Raw genomic sequence first — 15716 nt, 5'->3', positions numbered from 1 at the left:
TTGTTGCTACAGTAACATTTTCAAGGAAAATGCAGTGTGTGCTCAGTTTCAGCTATTGAGATGGGGAATCGAAATTTCTAATAATAGAGGTAATATTTGATTAAAAAATAAAATCAAATTAGTGTTTAGAAGTGAACTTTTTATTTGCTTGTAATCCTCCTGACCCTGAGGATCAACATGCAACTGTTCATCTAAATTAGGATTTTAAATGATGTCTGTGGTTTTTTTTATTGCCTGTAATTAAAAAGCACGTGTCTCTTTGTATGTATGTGATATCAATCAACATTCAGGCATGATCACTGATGCTGTACTACTTACAGGAATGTGTGGGGATGGGTTCTGCTTTTTCTTTTATCTTTTTTCTGCAAAGCCTTACAGTGTTTGTCCTACATGTCAGGCAGCGAGAGAAGAGTAAAAGAAACCTTGGTGTCTGTCTTTTCCTCTTGTTGGCTCCATTTTTAGCTATAATGCTGGTGGCATTGTGGTTCACTGTGACTTCCTGGCCCATTAAAACTCTGACCAGTTATAAAATGATTAGTTCACATACCTGGGCTTTTGGGACAAAGAGGTGGTTTAAAAAGGAATGTGAACCATCTGTTTTGCCAGCACCTCCTGTTGACAGATTAATGGATCAACATTAGCATACGTGTCCAGGGTCACACACCTGTGCTTCCTAACAAGGTAATATTATTTAGCAGGGTATGTTTTTGTCCTGAGGATTCAGAACTTTTTGCAAAGGTGGGCATCAAGAGTTCTGTTTTACAGCTGAAAAATGAAGGCACAGAGATTTAAGTGACTTGCCCTGCACCACACAGTGAGTCTGTGGTGGAGCAGTTATTGAATCCAGGTTTCCTCCAGCTGCATAAATATACGTCATCCATTAACAGGAAAAGACTTAGAGCTATAAACATAATAGAGGAGCATTGATTATCATTCTAGGGCAGTTTTAAGCCCTTGTGCTGTATGAAAACCAGAGCCATGTAGGAAGGCACAGACTATTATCACATGAAAGGGTTGCAGTATGTTGAAGCTGCCCTTGATTTCAGTGATCACGTCTTAAATGAGCAAGTTATTCCACAGCAGAGCTCTGTGGCCATTCCCTGTGTTTCCCAGCATATATTTGGGTAAAATCACCTCATTGCACTTTAGCCTGTTTGTTAGTTTCTTGATAACCAAATCTGTCATGAAAGGAAGTTGAACAGAAAGTCAGATTTATTATGTAGCTATGCACATCTGTGTGCTGTGGTGAAGAATCCCAAAATAAGCAATTTGGAGGAGTTACTGAGCTTCTCCAGGCAGATGAAGATTTGTCCTCTTTCCTTCATGTCCTTACACTTGTTCATCAGTATAATCTATGTTGAAGATAAGGTCTTGGGGTACATGGGACAATTGATTTTTTGCAATCAGCAAAGGCATTAGAGGGTAGCTAGAACAGCAAAGTAAGGTAAGTAGCTGAATCTGTAGAGTGAGTTCATTTATCCTTCTGAAGTATCTTCAAAGTGCATTTAAATATGTCAAAATGCAGTCATTTCTTGTTTCAGTCCTGTTTAATCTCAAAGACTGATGATCTTTTTTAGATGGAGATGGTTGTATGCTTCAGTTGTATGGATTTAGCAGTTACTTTCCATCTACTTTCAATTATGGCACCTCTTATCTATCAGAAGTCCTTTAAAACTCTGTCTCACCCTATCACCTTAAAAAGTAGAAGCTGTAATAGTTCCAGAATTCCACTAACTGTGTTAATGGAAGATGTCACTTTGTAACACTTAAGAGATTCTAAAGGACCATGAAATCCAGGGTAAAACCATCATGTAAACAGTAACGTTATCTTGAAAGTGGAATGGTCTAAATAAAACTGTCCCCTAAAGGAATCTTCTGAATGATCTACAGGTCGTAATATACACTGGATAATTTCATTGGGTAATGTTTTTTTTTTTTACTGGTTACAAGTAATAATAGTCTATAGTATTTGAAGCTGCTATTGTTGGGGTTATTTTTACTTCTACAGGCTTTTTCTGAGTACACAACATAAATACACACACGCACACAAGCATGCTTATCTTCCACAGCACATAGGAATCTTACAATTCAAGTTAAATGAGCAGGTTGGTAGTTTTTGCTGAATGCCTTTTGCAGTGACTGACCACTGAGAGGATGCTCATTTGTGACTGCAGCAGAGATGAACAAGCTACCTGCAAAGAGCATGTTTCAATATTGTCACTACCTGATTTTCATAGAGTGGAGAAAAATACATCAGAAGAATGAATAAAGAATTTGTGTTTTATTCTGTTGTAAAGCCTGGTCCAGGTGTTGGATTGGGACAAAAGAGATTCAGCTGCATGTTGCAAGCAATTTGGGGCACAAAGTACCATGTTTCCTTCATCATGAAGGCTTTTGTGTGGGAGTCCATCTGCTTTGTGCTTTCACTTCCTCAACAGCTGTATGGTCATGTTCCTATAGATGGAATATCCTTAAAAGCATATTATACATGGCTCCTTGTGCCATTTGAGGGCCTGTAACAGGGATGTAAAAATACTGGGAAAATATTTTGCCTTGTCCACAATCCTTTGTGACTGGAGATTAAAGGATTGGGTTATTGTTGTGGTGTGGTTTTGTTGTGGTGTGGGTTTTTTAAAATGTTATTCTGTCTTTATCTTCACAGTATTTTACCAGCAGCAGGAATTGCTCTACAGTCACCTTCTGTGAGGTGAAACTGCAGGGGCTCCAGTTCTGTCAAATGGGTGCATGCAGTAATTTCAAACAGTATTGCCATGTTATTATGGCTGGGTGTTACTGCTCCCTAGTAAATGACTATTTAGCTCCTAGCTAAACTGAATGCATTTGTGGGCTTTACCATCACAGTTTTTGAGCTGCTGTATTAGTGTAAAGTTACCAAAGGATGAATTTCAGTATCTGTTGTGCTACACTCAATTGTGTTCTGCTGTCTCTGTTAGGAAGACTGTAACTTTGGACATAGAGACCATCATGGCAGCAAAATTATAAACCATGATAGCTAAATCCATCCAAGATAATCTACTGGAGGCTTTAGACAAGGAATCTGTTTTCTTAACCTGCTGTGATTATGTTATGAAGAAATTTTATCTGAGAGAAGCTTCCATGCGTGGTGGAGGAATTAAGACATGTCTGCTATGGATCACAGAATACCTGATTCTTATTTTGGAGAAAGGAAATATAGAAGTTGAGTTTGCTGCTTCTACTTAACAAACTGCTTTATTGCTGTAGGGGAAACAATATTAGACTAAACTAAGGCATAAATGTTTTTCTCTATAGTGTATACTTTAATACTATTTGCCTGGCTTCATTTTCCATGTAGTGAACCTTGGGATGTAAACTTTATATGTGTAGGGCCCTAGGTATATAGGTTACTTCTGAACAAGGACGGAAAGGAAGTTCTTATCCTAAATAGGAAACTGCTACACAGAAGTGTGTAGTTTGTTTGAAAAGGCTTATGTGGGGGATCTTAAATCATTTTTTTAAAGAATATTAGTATGCAGACTTTAGTCCCAAATGGGAAGAGGGAAAAACGCATGTCCAAAGAACATTATGTTTGCCTGTAAGTAGTGATGATACGAAACTGTGTGCACAAACATCCACTTTTGTGTGCATTTGACTGCATGGATTTGTTTGCATGGAAGCTTCTAGCCTAGCAAAATGTCATTTTCAAGTATGTCTGACTAAAAGGAGTTTCATTTTACATTATTTTACTTTTGAGTTTTAAGCCTGGCTGTAAAGCTGTATTTGCAAAGAATAGTGATCACCTCAGGTAACTGAGTATCTGTTTCACCTGCATTATCCTGAAAGAAATGATACCATATTTTGAGATGTGAATAGATTTCCTGGTAGTGAAGACTAGGCTTGAGTTGTGCATAGTTATACATGGTTGTGTTTCTAGTCCATGGGAAATTCAAATACCTAAAGGGGAGCTAGCTTTCCCCATCAGCTGTTTTTGAAAAAGTCTTTTACCTCCATCTTTTTGAGTCTGGACAAGATAAAAAATAAAGTAAATCAACAATAGTTCCTGCTTTGAGGTTTGGATGGGTTTCCTTGAAGCATCTCCAAGAGACTATGTTTTCAAAATGCACTGAGGACTCACCTTATGAAAATCAGAGTTATTCTGGAAACTTGTTTCCTGCAATTGAGACTGAAGCATTCCAAATAGCCACTTAGCAGATGATAGCGCCCTCAGTCATTTGGGTGAAAGGCCAAAGAGCATCCTCATTCTCCCGAGCTTCTCTTTCTTGGTACTGTATTTTTTTGTCTGCAGCAGGAATGGGAGTTTGGACATAGGTGGTATGGCATTCTTGTTGTCAGCTGCTTTAAAACAATTGTAAAATCCATTGCACAAGATGTTAGTTACCTCATGTCTTGTCCCTTGCAGTCCTCTTGTGAAACACGTTTCTTCAACTTTGCTCTTTCCAAAAGTACTGGAACTTTATTGCATCAATATGAGAATAAAAAGATATGTTTCAATCAGAGAGTTAAAGTAAGGAAAGTTTTCTTAGTTAAGAATTTGCTATTTTGAATGTGTTCTACTTGCAGAAAGTGGTGGGTATAATACCTTGATAAGAACTTCACTAAAGCAGGAAATCTGTGTGTTTTCTGCCAAAAATGTGGAAAATTCAGTATCTTAAGGCTAAATCAAAGGATCTTAATGAGGTGTTTGAAGGAGGGGTAAAGCAACTTGTTTGTGCTTGAGGAGAGCTACACCTTTTAGAAAAACATTAATTAACATGCTATTGACTGTGATGTAACACAGGGAGTGTGTGTGGGGTGTCCAGACTTTAGAAATGTGCTTCTTATAATGATAGATAACCTATATCAAAGGTTATCTTTTGATATATCTAATGCATCTATAGATGTAGCTGTCTGTACTTACACTGAAAACAAAACTGTTTAGCAGCACATTAGTTCAAATGTGGATTGCTAAAATGCACACTCTGAATTCTGTAACTTTGACTCCTAGGAGCTGGGTGTCATAGAGTGGTGCAAAAAGACCCTGCTGGGACTGGTAGGAAGAGTCATACTGGTAACCAAGATTAAAGGAATCACTGGGCATAAGGTTGAGGAGGAAGGGCTAAATGCAAATACAACTGTGTAGAGCCTGGAAGGACAAGGAGCTTAACCTCAGTGTAGAAGCAGAAAGGGAGCCAGCAAAGGCATCAGAGGAATAGTGTGATATAAGCAGAACAGTGCATGAGGATCTGGATGGCACCCTTTTCAGACAGCTGATAAAAAGGAAGTCAGTAGATGCAAGCCCCAGAGTGAGTACCTAGCCTTTAGTCTCTGGAGACTTGTATCAATAAGAACACTGCAGAGGGTGGTGAGGGCTGACATTGGGGTTAAAGAAATGAAAGTCCCAGTAAGTTAGAATTCAGTGCAGTCTTGATTGCATGACGGAGTGTGGAAGCAAGTGGCAATTGCCTGACTGTAACCAGCTGAATAGAAGGGTGTGGGAGCTTTTAAAGATTGCTTTTCTTACTCATGTATGTGTATACTCAGCAGCATGTGTGAGGGAGTTGCACTAATTAACTCTTCTTTCCACCCCCACCCTCATAAATGTGAACTAAGTACAGAGGCACCTATCAGGATGGGATATATGGGATATAAGATCCTTCCTACCCAGGCCGGGCAGCCAGCTGTTCAGAGTTTCAAAGCAGATGAGTTTGATCTTAGTAGTTCTGGTGATTTGTGTTGGTAGCTAACAGAGGCCAGCTTATCTGGGAAACTCCTGGTGAGGTGGGGACGCTTGCTCTAGATGGGTTCCTGTTTAGCATGGCATGCTACATAAATGGCATTTCTACAGAAATGTTTCTTGTCTTCCCCCCCCCCCCTTTTTTTTTTTTTTTTTTTGCAGTGCTCTGTGTGTTTCACAGGATACATCTGGTTTGGGTTGTTTCATGATTCAGTGCTCCAGTTTGAAAACGCAGTGTTGTGATTTAGAACTTCATGTCAAGGCAGTGATGTACAGCTACCTATGACCTAAATGTTGTTTCTTTTGCTCTCTCGGGCACTACTCCTGCTGTGGGCTGGGCTCCTGCAGCTGTGCAGGGAGGGTCATGCTGCAGTGACCAGCCAAATGACAGAGCCACTGCTGGCTTTTCCATCCCCTCAAGCCTGTGTTTCCTTTGTGCTCGAGCACACTTCTTCCCACTGACAAACATTCCTACCTGGCTGTAGTGTTTGCTTACCACTAGAATTTATTGAGCTGCAAGTTATGTTTTAGACAGTTACCCTGTTCTTTTTTCTGAATTTGGGTCATCACTGTGGGTGGATGCACCCTTTTCTTCACATTAAGGCAATTTGTACAGGTTACTGGGAGAATACTGCATTATACAGAGAGCTGTAGTCAGAATTTTTCTCTCAGGTGCTTGCTTAGCTTTTACGCTTTTCTGTTAAGCATGAGTTTACATACACTATCCAAATAATTTTCTCAAGAAGGTGCCTTTTGGTATTTATCCAGGTTATGGCATCTGTCTCAGTGGTGCTAAAAATATTCTGATAACTCTCTTGCAGGTTGTTGTTTCGGTTTGGTTTGTTTTTGTTTTACAGAACAGTTAATGAATGATACATTTTCTTTTGTTTTTCCCCTTTAATGTTTTGGATTTTTTTTTTCCAGTAAAATTTTTGAGTTGTCCTTCTATCTACCAAAGATAATATCATGTCATAATCATATATTTGAAGGGGAGTTAAGGAATTACTAACCTGAGTGATTCTGCTTGGGGAGGAGGCGGGGGGTGGATTTGATGATCTCTTGAGGTCCCTTCCAACCTCTAATGTACTGTGATACTGTGAGTTTAGCTTAAATGTGTCACTGAAATGTTCAATTAGTACTCTCGTCAGTCTCTGGTTCCACATCATGAAAACACTTTTCTGGAGTTTAGTAATCCATAATAATTTGGTTTAAGGCAGAAACACTTACTTGAAATTTCCTTGCAGTAAGTTACTACTTTTACTTAAATAACCAGGAGCTAGAGGAGGAATGAAACTAGACTAGAATATAAAACTTATTTACTTAAGACCCACATAATGATTAAAAGTGAGAAAATAAGGAAATTGGCTTAATGAATGTACTTCACTCTGCTCTTTTAAAATTCTGTCTTCCATTAACTTACTGGATGGTGCATTTTGCATCAACAAATGTATGCTCATTTTAAAGTGACATCTCTTGAAAAATCATAAAAATTAATGACTTGTGGGTTTTCTAGAGGATGAGGTTAATGACATCGTTTTAACATGCAACATTTGATACCCAGATGCACTTCTTGCTTTGCTAAAATTTGAGAGATGAAGACTACCAGCTCGATAGAATTATCTTCAGAGATCTATCACAAGTAAGATCATACCTATTCATTGCATATTTACTGATCAGGTTAACAGAAAATGTTTTGCAATAAAGCAGGAAAAAGCAGATTTTCTGAGTTTAGTGAAGAAAAAAAGCCAAAACAGTTATTAAATATTTAGCATTGTAGTAGAGAGCAGAGGTGCCAAATATGCCTATGTAGTCACTTCCATATATCTCATTATCTATGAGAGCAGTCAGAGGTATTCTCTCAGAGCTTCATGGAGAATGATGACATGGGGGAATTTGATCAAACAGAAGTATACCAATTTTCACAAAGCTCTGGAAGGGTCATCTTCATGCAGAAATAAGCTATGTCAAGATTTAATGGCTTTTTTTTGTTTACTGTCCATTTCTTCTATAATTTTTATGGCAGTGATTGATATTAATCAGCATGTGCTTTAAAAAAGAGTCTATATACTGGAGCAAAAACTCAAGGAAATAAAATAGTTTTCATGATTTGCTTCTTGGAAAGCTAAATGAATGATAGCTTTTATGGCACCATTGTGCTGTGCAGAATCCCAGCATTCCGAGACAGGTTGCCAAGATTTCTGAGAGCCATTTGGCCCATAACTTCTGACTTTATTTCTGGGTATCTGCTCATGAACACAACAATATATTCAGGGTCTCTGGGCTAGCTATCCAGTAGTGTTTGTGAAAGCTCATTTTAAAAATCATACTATTGCAGAAGTTGATACTGAAGAATTCCTGAAGTACTTCTTTGTGGCTTAGTTACATTCTGATAACTAATCTCAAAGAATAACACTTGGGCATGTGGAAGGCAGAAAAGGACCTCTGGCAGCCTTCAAAAAACAAACAAAAAAGTGGTGTACTGCTTTTATCATGATAATACTGCTTAAAAATAATATAACCAGACAATTCTCTCAGGTTATTCCATTATTTTTATATTGTGTGAAAATCTCTGTACAGTCCACTTCCAGTTCACAGGTTGATGCTGAGATGTTTCTGGTATGGTTTTCCGATGAAGTTAAAATGGCCATGAGTGGAGTACTCCTATTTATCAGTGGCAAAGAGACTCTAGGGAGACAGACTATGCTGTAAGGAATGGGAGAAGGCAAAGCATGAGGATAGTTGTCATTGCTAATGTTTTAGCTGGAGTGGGGGGATGGAGCTGTAAGTGTCCACTAATATGAGAGTAAGAATGCTTTTGAGGGTCTTTGTAAGTGGGATTAGCTCCAAATCCTACTGATGCCCTTTATTACTACTTCAGCACCATTCGAGAAATGATTTTGGGTCAGAGATAAGATCATCTGCCTATCTATGGCATCTGCTTCTGTATTGCTGACAAAATTTCATTAATCTTGCTACAGAAGGATCAGGCAGCTCGTCAGAGTCTGGTATCTGCTTTTCTAGGCTGACCTATGGCATATGAGAGTTTTCTATTTGTTGGTGGAATACAGTGATAACATTCCTCTGTGGGTAGTGAAAGGCTTATTTATCTTTTATCATTTTCATTTGGCATTTTTTTATCTCTATTGGTAGAATGTTGATATGCTAAATATTAATCTACTTTGTAAACAGATTTTAATATGGACATTTATTTCTTTTTTCTGTACAAGCTATTAATCTCTCTTAAATTTTTGTCCTGAAGTATGTCCAGAGCATTGTGAAATATCACCAAATGCCACTTATAAAGTGATTTACTTCTTTCCTAGCAAAAAACTTCCTGTGATCTCTTTGGTGTTCTAAATTAATTTTGATAAGTAAATATTCTTAACACCTTAATGCTTTGTCTATAGTATATATGTCATTAATGTTTTTTATTTCTCTTTTTTAAACAGGATTTATCTGGGGAAGGCTACAGAGACACTATTGGTGATGAACACTTTCATCTAGAAGGTATTTAAAGAACAAAATTTCTTGGTTATTGTTCAAGGGTATTGGAGTAATTCAGTGAACTAGTCAGTGTGAGAATGCATATTAGAGTGCAATTCTTGATATACTGATGTGTCACTTGCCTGGCAAAACTGTTATGATGGGAACAGGATATTATTTTGGTACCTCCTATCACTGTCCTCCTAATACTGAAAGAAGTCACCAAGTTGTATCATAGGTAACAAGAATTCAAGGTCTTAGACTTTTTTTTTTCAGGTACTTGGTAGCAGTAGTGAATATCACTGCCACCCCCAGCAAAGGTGGTAAAAGTGATCGCTGAAAATATTAGCACTGGGTTTTGTGATATGCTCCATGCCCTTCCGTGTTATACAAACCAAACGTAGAAACTCCTGCATTAATTTCTAATAAAGGTCAGAGATGCTTCCTCAGTACATTTTTCTTGAATAGGAATGAAACCATTGTTTCATATAACTTCTTATTTCCAAGACTCATCTCATCTCTTCCTCTGTCTTCTGGCCCCTCTGTGCAGTGGAGATGTAATTGTTGTGGTGGTGGTAAGGGTCTTTGGGAACCCTGAGCATGGACACTGTGTTCTGTGTGCCAAAGAACACATCTTGAAGTACCTTGAACTTCAGTTGGGCAAGTGGAGTTGATGACTGGAAAAGGTTAATTTGAGGACATTGTTGCTCTTTTTTTTACAACAAACAAACAAAAAACATCAAGAAAGTGAGACTTCAGAACCTCTCTGTGGAAACTGGCTGGTTTAACAAGTAGTTGCATGGGCTATGTGCTAGATTGACATTGTAGGCTAGTGGAAACAATATGCCTGGTTTATTCAGGATAATGAACCATATTAAGCTTAACCTGGAAACTTCTGTCCTTTTGCAATCCAGTCATTTGTTTCTGGTGGTAGAGACTGCTGTCTAAACAGAACTTGGAAGAGTCTCTGTGTTAAGAATCTTCATCTTCCTGTTCCTTCCAATGTGAAATGCATTAATATACTGGGGTTGGGGGGGGGGTGAGACTATGTTTCTGTTATTTCTGTCATTTACAGTGATTATTCCCTCATGTGCCTGTAATACAGAAGCTCAGTTTCAAGATGTACTTACCATGAGGGAGTTAAAAGTGTTTCAGTATTTAACTTCACCCTAGTTTTCCAGTTATAGTCCAACACAACTGTAATAAAGAATACCTTTTTAATTTTCAGAATCATAGCAGAATCTACTTAACACAGGATACTAAATGTCAATGAGGTGAATAATTGCATTTTTCTGTGTTTCATTCTACTTTTTCTTCCCTCTAATTATTTCTTACCTTGTTGTGTAGAATTGTCTTGCACAGCAAACTTCATATCCAATGTATAATATTTCCAAACTAGTCAGCAGCGGGATTGTTTTTATTAGAGTGTAAAACCTTTTAAGCTATTGTCTGATTTCAGTCCTTCAGCAGTTTTACATTATTACTTCTGATGTATTTCATTGCTTCTGAAGTAGCTGAGTAGTGAAGACAAGATTTAGATAGCTGCAGGTGGTCCTTTCTTTGTGTGCTGCCACCAGGGAAGAGCTGTTCTGCAGTATCTTTCCAATTGGGAGGCAGGTAACTGTTTCCATGCAGTGCCCAGGCAAACGTGTGTAGATTGCTAAGGCTTGGTCCTCATCCCTTCTGCTCACAGATCTCCAGGCAGTGCTTTCCATGCTGGAGAAAGAGTTAGCCATTTGTCTTTTGAATGGAATATTGAAAATGTTACAATTAAGAGATGATACTAGGAGCACTGTGTTAAAGCAGGATGCTTCTGCCCTTTTTGTATAACTTTGTACCTTTTACTGGCAGAATATTTTTGGATAATTGTGATAGTACTGACATAAAATTATACAATTAGCAGAACATGGAGGTGATATGTGGTTTGAGACCTTTCGTAGAGCACAGCTTGAGTTCTGTGTGGCATAGGTACAAGATGACCTCTGTCATAGGACTTCTTCTGCATAGAAATGTTTTGTGTGAAAATGTAATTAATCATCTAGAAAATACATTTATATTTCCATCTAAAATAGTTCTACTTTTATTTGCCTGTCTCACAGCCTTTACATATTTACTGGTGTAACACACGTTGAATGATTGTAGATTATTCTGTCATAATTAACCCTGACACCACTGAAAATAGTTTCAGAGACAAGGAGCTGTAACACACTCAAACATGGTTGGTTGGGCTAAGCTCACAAAGGGTGTGAATGAAAAACAAAGACTTGAACACAACTTGACCAAGTACCAGGCAATTGTTTAATCAATGAACTATATTCTGTCTTCATAAATACATGGTAGGGATGGAAAAAAATGAAAAAGAAACATTTCTTAGATTTTCAAAAAAGCACAGCAGGTGCCACACTTGTTCTTCACACTCAGAGACTTTATTGGAGAATAAATCTGAGTTCTTTAGAAGACTCACTGAAAAGACAAAATAGCAATAAGAGAAATAATTGAATTCCTTATTTTGTTTTACATAGCCAAGTTCATTACTTTTTTTTTTTTCTCTCTCTCTTTCTCCCTCTTTTCCCCCCCTCTCAGCCGTCTGAGCAGTAAAGATAAAAAGAACTCTCTTTGCTGGATTTAACTTCTATGTTGTTATGTAAAGCTTGATCAAATCCTTTCGTCTTAACAGACTTAACTGGCCAACAGCAAAAGGCTTGGGAATCTGGGATTAAGATTGTATTTGGTAAGAGGACTGGTGCATTAGTGCTTTCTTTTGAACTATAGAAAGAACAAAGTAAACATCAAAAGCGTTAAGCCATGAGAGCGGATTGTTGACTCAATGTTGCTGCATGACAAGAGGTTAGAACTCAATAGTGACGACTCTGTTTACTGAGTGCTGTGCAGAAAGAAACAGTTTGACCAGTATTGTGTATTATATCCAGCACCTGCCTTTGATTTGCTGCTGAGCAAGTCACCAAATTGAAATTTTGGGGTTTCTCTTATGTGGTCAGTCGTTTCCTTAGATAAGAGACTGTGGTTTCCACTGGTGTCTCTTAATATAAGAGACTCACTTTGTTTACATTCTTCCTCTTTCATTAATAGCTCAACAATTGGGCATGCTCAATATAGGTTCTGTAATAGAATAATTTGCAACTTTCATTCCAATTTTATTGATTTATTTCCAAGTTATTTCTGCATTTCAGAGATTTCCAATGGCTGAACTTTGAATACTTGTGCAATTTCCTGTGGCTGGGTAGGAAGTCCTTGTGCATGTACTTCCTTGTTCATGACTTTCTGCACAAGAAGAATGTGCTTCATCACTCTTCATACCTAGGATAAAAGAGCTTGTATTTTCCCTTCCTTGTCCCTAGATAGTAAGTGACCAGAACTGAAGGATTGGAGTGGGCTCTGATAAAATGCCAAGCAGAAATTAAATGTAGCATCAAAGAGCAAGTCACTCTTCCATCAGGGAGATATGCAGGTGGCTCAGAAAATACCTGCTATTAGTGTGTTCAGTAATGACATCCAAGTTCTCTCTCTCCTCTTCAAGACTTAAGTTAAGCTTTTTAATTAATCATTCAAGGCCACTGCTGTTGTTTTCCAGAACCTTTCACCTTCTTTGCCCAGACCTTTGGGAAATTTTCATAGCCTCTAGACCAGGAAAGCTTTCTTATCTTGACCACTGCATGTCTTTATAAAGTAAACTGAGGTTCCTTCATCTTATCACTTGAACATTGAGAAGCTTTTCAGAGAAGAAAGGCAGGGACTGTCCCTGTTTACTCCCTGATTGCGACATCACAACCAGAAGCAGGAAAATCTCTTTCTGATACTGATTGTTGAAAAGAGGCAACTTCCTACTTGTGTCAATACAAGCTCTTTAGAGCCAAGCATATAACTGTTAGTCTACTTCAGCTACCTTTTGGAGTTCGAGGTGAATTACTTAAGCTCAGAAGACTCCTAACCTATCACCCCAATTAGTTATTTGATAATGTGATTTGTCATGTCACTTTTCTCTGGGAGGATTATTGCTTAAGTGTTTCTACTAATTATAAATGTGCATCTCTGTGAGATCCATCTAGTCCGTTACCTGTCAGAGGAGCTGCTTCTCAGGCTGATAGCAATCTGCTCCCCATTTCATCTGTCAGCCAAGGGGGATGTCTTGAATATTATCTCTCAAAAGAAGACTAGAGGAGATCCAATCCTTTGTGGTGCCTTCTCTGAACATGATAGCCAAAGTCCTGCTGAAAGTGAAAGAGTTTGACCTGAATCGATAAGTCCATTTTCTTTCTGTGTTTCCCAAACCACAGGTATACAAATCCTTAGATGTTAGATATTCTCTTGTCTGGTACCAGAAAGGACAAAATTATTCAGGTCATCTTCTTGCCCATAAATATTAGAGAGCCCTCCAGCAGAGTTCAAAGCACATGTTGCTGGGAAAAGCTGCTATCATATCTATAAAAGAGCTACTTGTAGCACTTTTCACGCCTATATAAGACATTATGGAATTTCTAAACATGCAACTAAGGCATGCTGCATTCAGTAAAGCAGAAAAAGAATTAATTGTATTAATAATGTCATTGTGCTTTTTAAGATGTTGCTAGTATGTCCAGTCAATCCTTTATCTCTTCTTCCTCCACCCAGCATCCAGGGAATTAGTGGTCAAGTAGGAGCTGAGATGTGGTTAACAGAGCTCTGCCAGTGTTGTTATTTCAGACTTTAGCAAGAATTAATAGGCAAACAATAGTAAAAAATGATCTATTGGATTAGGACTGCAGATCTTATGCCCAATGCTGCCAATTTTACCAGACCCCGCCCTGACATGGCTGTTCTTATGCATTGCAAAATAATTCCCTCCCCTCTGCCTCTCAGTCAAAAATCAGTGAAGACTTCAGTTCCTGGTGTGGTTTCTAAAACTGGAAGAATTCAACTCTGAGGTAGGGTGACAAGGTATGGTACTTGAGCTCACCCTCTTAGCTGTAATAAAGTCATGTATTATGCTAGGCTATGAATGGATAATGAAAGGCAGTTATTTTAACTGCATGTTCCATTCTAGTTAATGCTTTCAGTTATGACGGTCGTTTAATTAATTTTCTATGTGTTATGTACAATTAAATTCCTATGTACTCAGAGAAAAGACATAGACTGCATCTTGCACACAGGGAATGGTGCTTCCCCTACATTGGACAGTTTTAAGACTCAGCTTGGCAAGGTGCAGGGCTATCTCATTTAAACTACACTATCACCTAGAAAAGTTGGGCCACATGATCCTTGGAGTCCCTTCCAACCTGGCATTCTGTGATTAATTGCTATTACCTACCTTGTACAATTGATGCAGTCTTGGTACTTTGCAGAAAATGAAGGTCCCTTCTCTGTCATGTTCTTAAACCAAATACCTATTCATCACTGACCCTGAAAACAGAGTGCTAATAATTCTACATTAAAAGTGCTCTTGTGGCCAGCCTTCTGGGATGTTGTATGGGAACTCTGCATTTTAATGACTAGTTGCTAATCCTATGCACTTACCATAGATTTGCTATTTGTGAGTATATGCTGCGTGATCACCTCAGGCTAATGATCACTTGCTCACTGGCAGTATTTTATTTTGGTTTTAGGTGTCAAGAGGTTCCTACTGTACCCTTTCCTCTCAATATGACATGAAAGACCTTCAGGGTGACACACAGGCACCAGTCACCATTATCTGACAAACAGCTAGTCCCTGCCTAGACTGGAAGCTGATAAGCTGGTTAATATGAATTGGAAGGAGTACCAAAGAACATGAGCGAAGGAAATAAATGGAGCAGTGGAGAGTGCCAAGAGAAAACTGCTTAGTTTGGCAGTTAGAATAAAAGTCACCAAAGAACATGAGACTAGTAGGATTAGCAGAAGTTTTCCTGTGGTCCTGCACAGATCCAGGAAATTATAAGAAGCAGGCAGGCCTTTTGCCATGAGTGGGAGGAAAATCTTATGGCATAAGGCTCTTAAAAAAATGTTCTAAAAAATATAAAACTGTAGAAGTGTTTCTTAACATTAGCTGTTCCAGTTGAGGGGAGTTGGTGTTTGGATCAGAAGTCTTTACTTCTAGAGCTGCTGTTTTAAGTGCAGCCAGGTCAGTAGTGATGAAAGTCTGTTGCCATCCAATGGTTGTCCATGGCCTGTATGTAATGAGTTAGTGGCCTCCAGGTGTTTCCAAGTGGACCTTTACAGTGTCTAACAGTTCCCACCCATGTTGGCAAGTGGAGCACAGAAAAGCAGTGAAAAGTGGGCTGTTATGTCACCTCAGAGGGTGAGCTTTCCCCTCACACTGAGCTGCTGCTGTGTGGAGGGTGTGTGCTCTGCTCCCCATGCTGTGCTTGTTCCCTGCATTTTGGATATTGCTCTTTAGCTGACAACCCACCAGCTCCTACCAGTGCTGCCTAACAGTTTCTGATAGATTGTGTGTTTTGTCTGTGGTTTTTTGGGGTATTAATCCTCTGCACTAGAATGACAAGATCATACCTGCTGTAAATAGTGGTTTCACATTGATAGCTGTATT

At 38.6% G+C, this 15716-nt stretch overlaps 1 protein-coding gene across 2 annotated transcripts in view; it reads left to right on the top strand.

The window, feature by feature from the left end:
• The window catches only part of NKD1 (NKD inhibitor of WNT signaling pathway 1), a 147110-nt gene that overhangs the window by 92930 nt on the left and 38464 nt on the right, over nucleotides 1–15716 (top strand). For both annotated transcript variants that reach the window (XM_068150547.1, XM_068150546.1), the window contains exon 5: nucleotides 9163–9220. In XM_068150547.1, the coding sequence (XP_068006648.1) occupies nucleotides 9163–9220 (58 nt within the window). The remainder of the gene's footprint in view (nucleotides 1–9162; nucleotides 9221–15716) is intronic.

This window comes from Melanerpes formicivorus, unplaced genomic scaffold (genome assembly GCF_026170545.1).
Source record: "Melanerpes formicivorus ecotype bairdi unplaced genomic scaffold, bMelFor1.0.p_v2 SCAF_20, whole genome shotgun sequence".
NCBI lineage: Eukaryota > Metazoa > Chordata > Aves > Piciformes > Picidae > Melanerpes > Melanerpes formicivorus.
The sequence above is the reverse complement of the archived record's forward strand: the minus strand, read 5'-3'. Positions and strand labels throughout refer to the sequence as shown.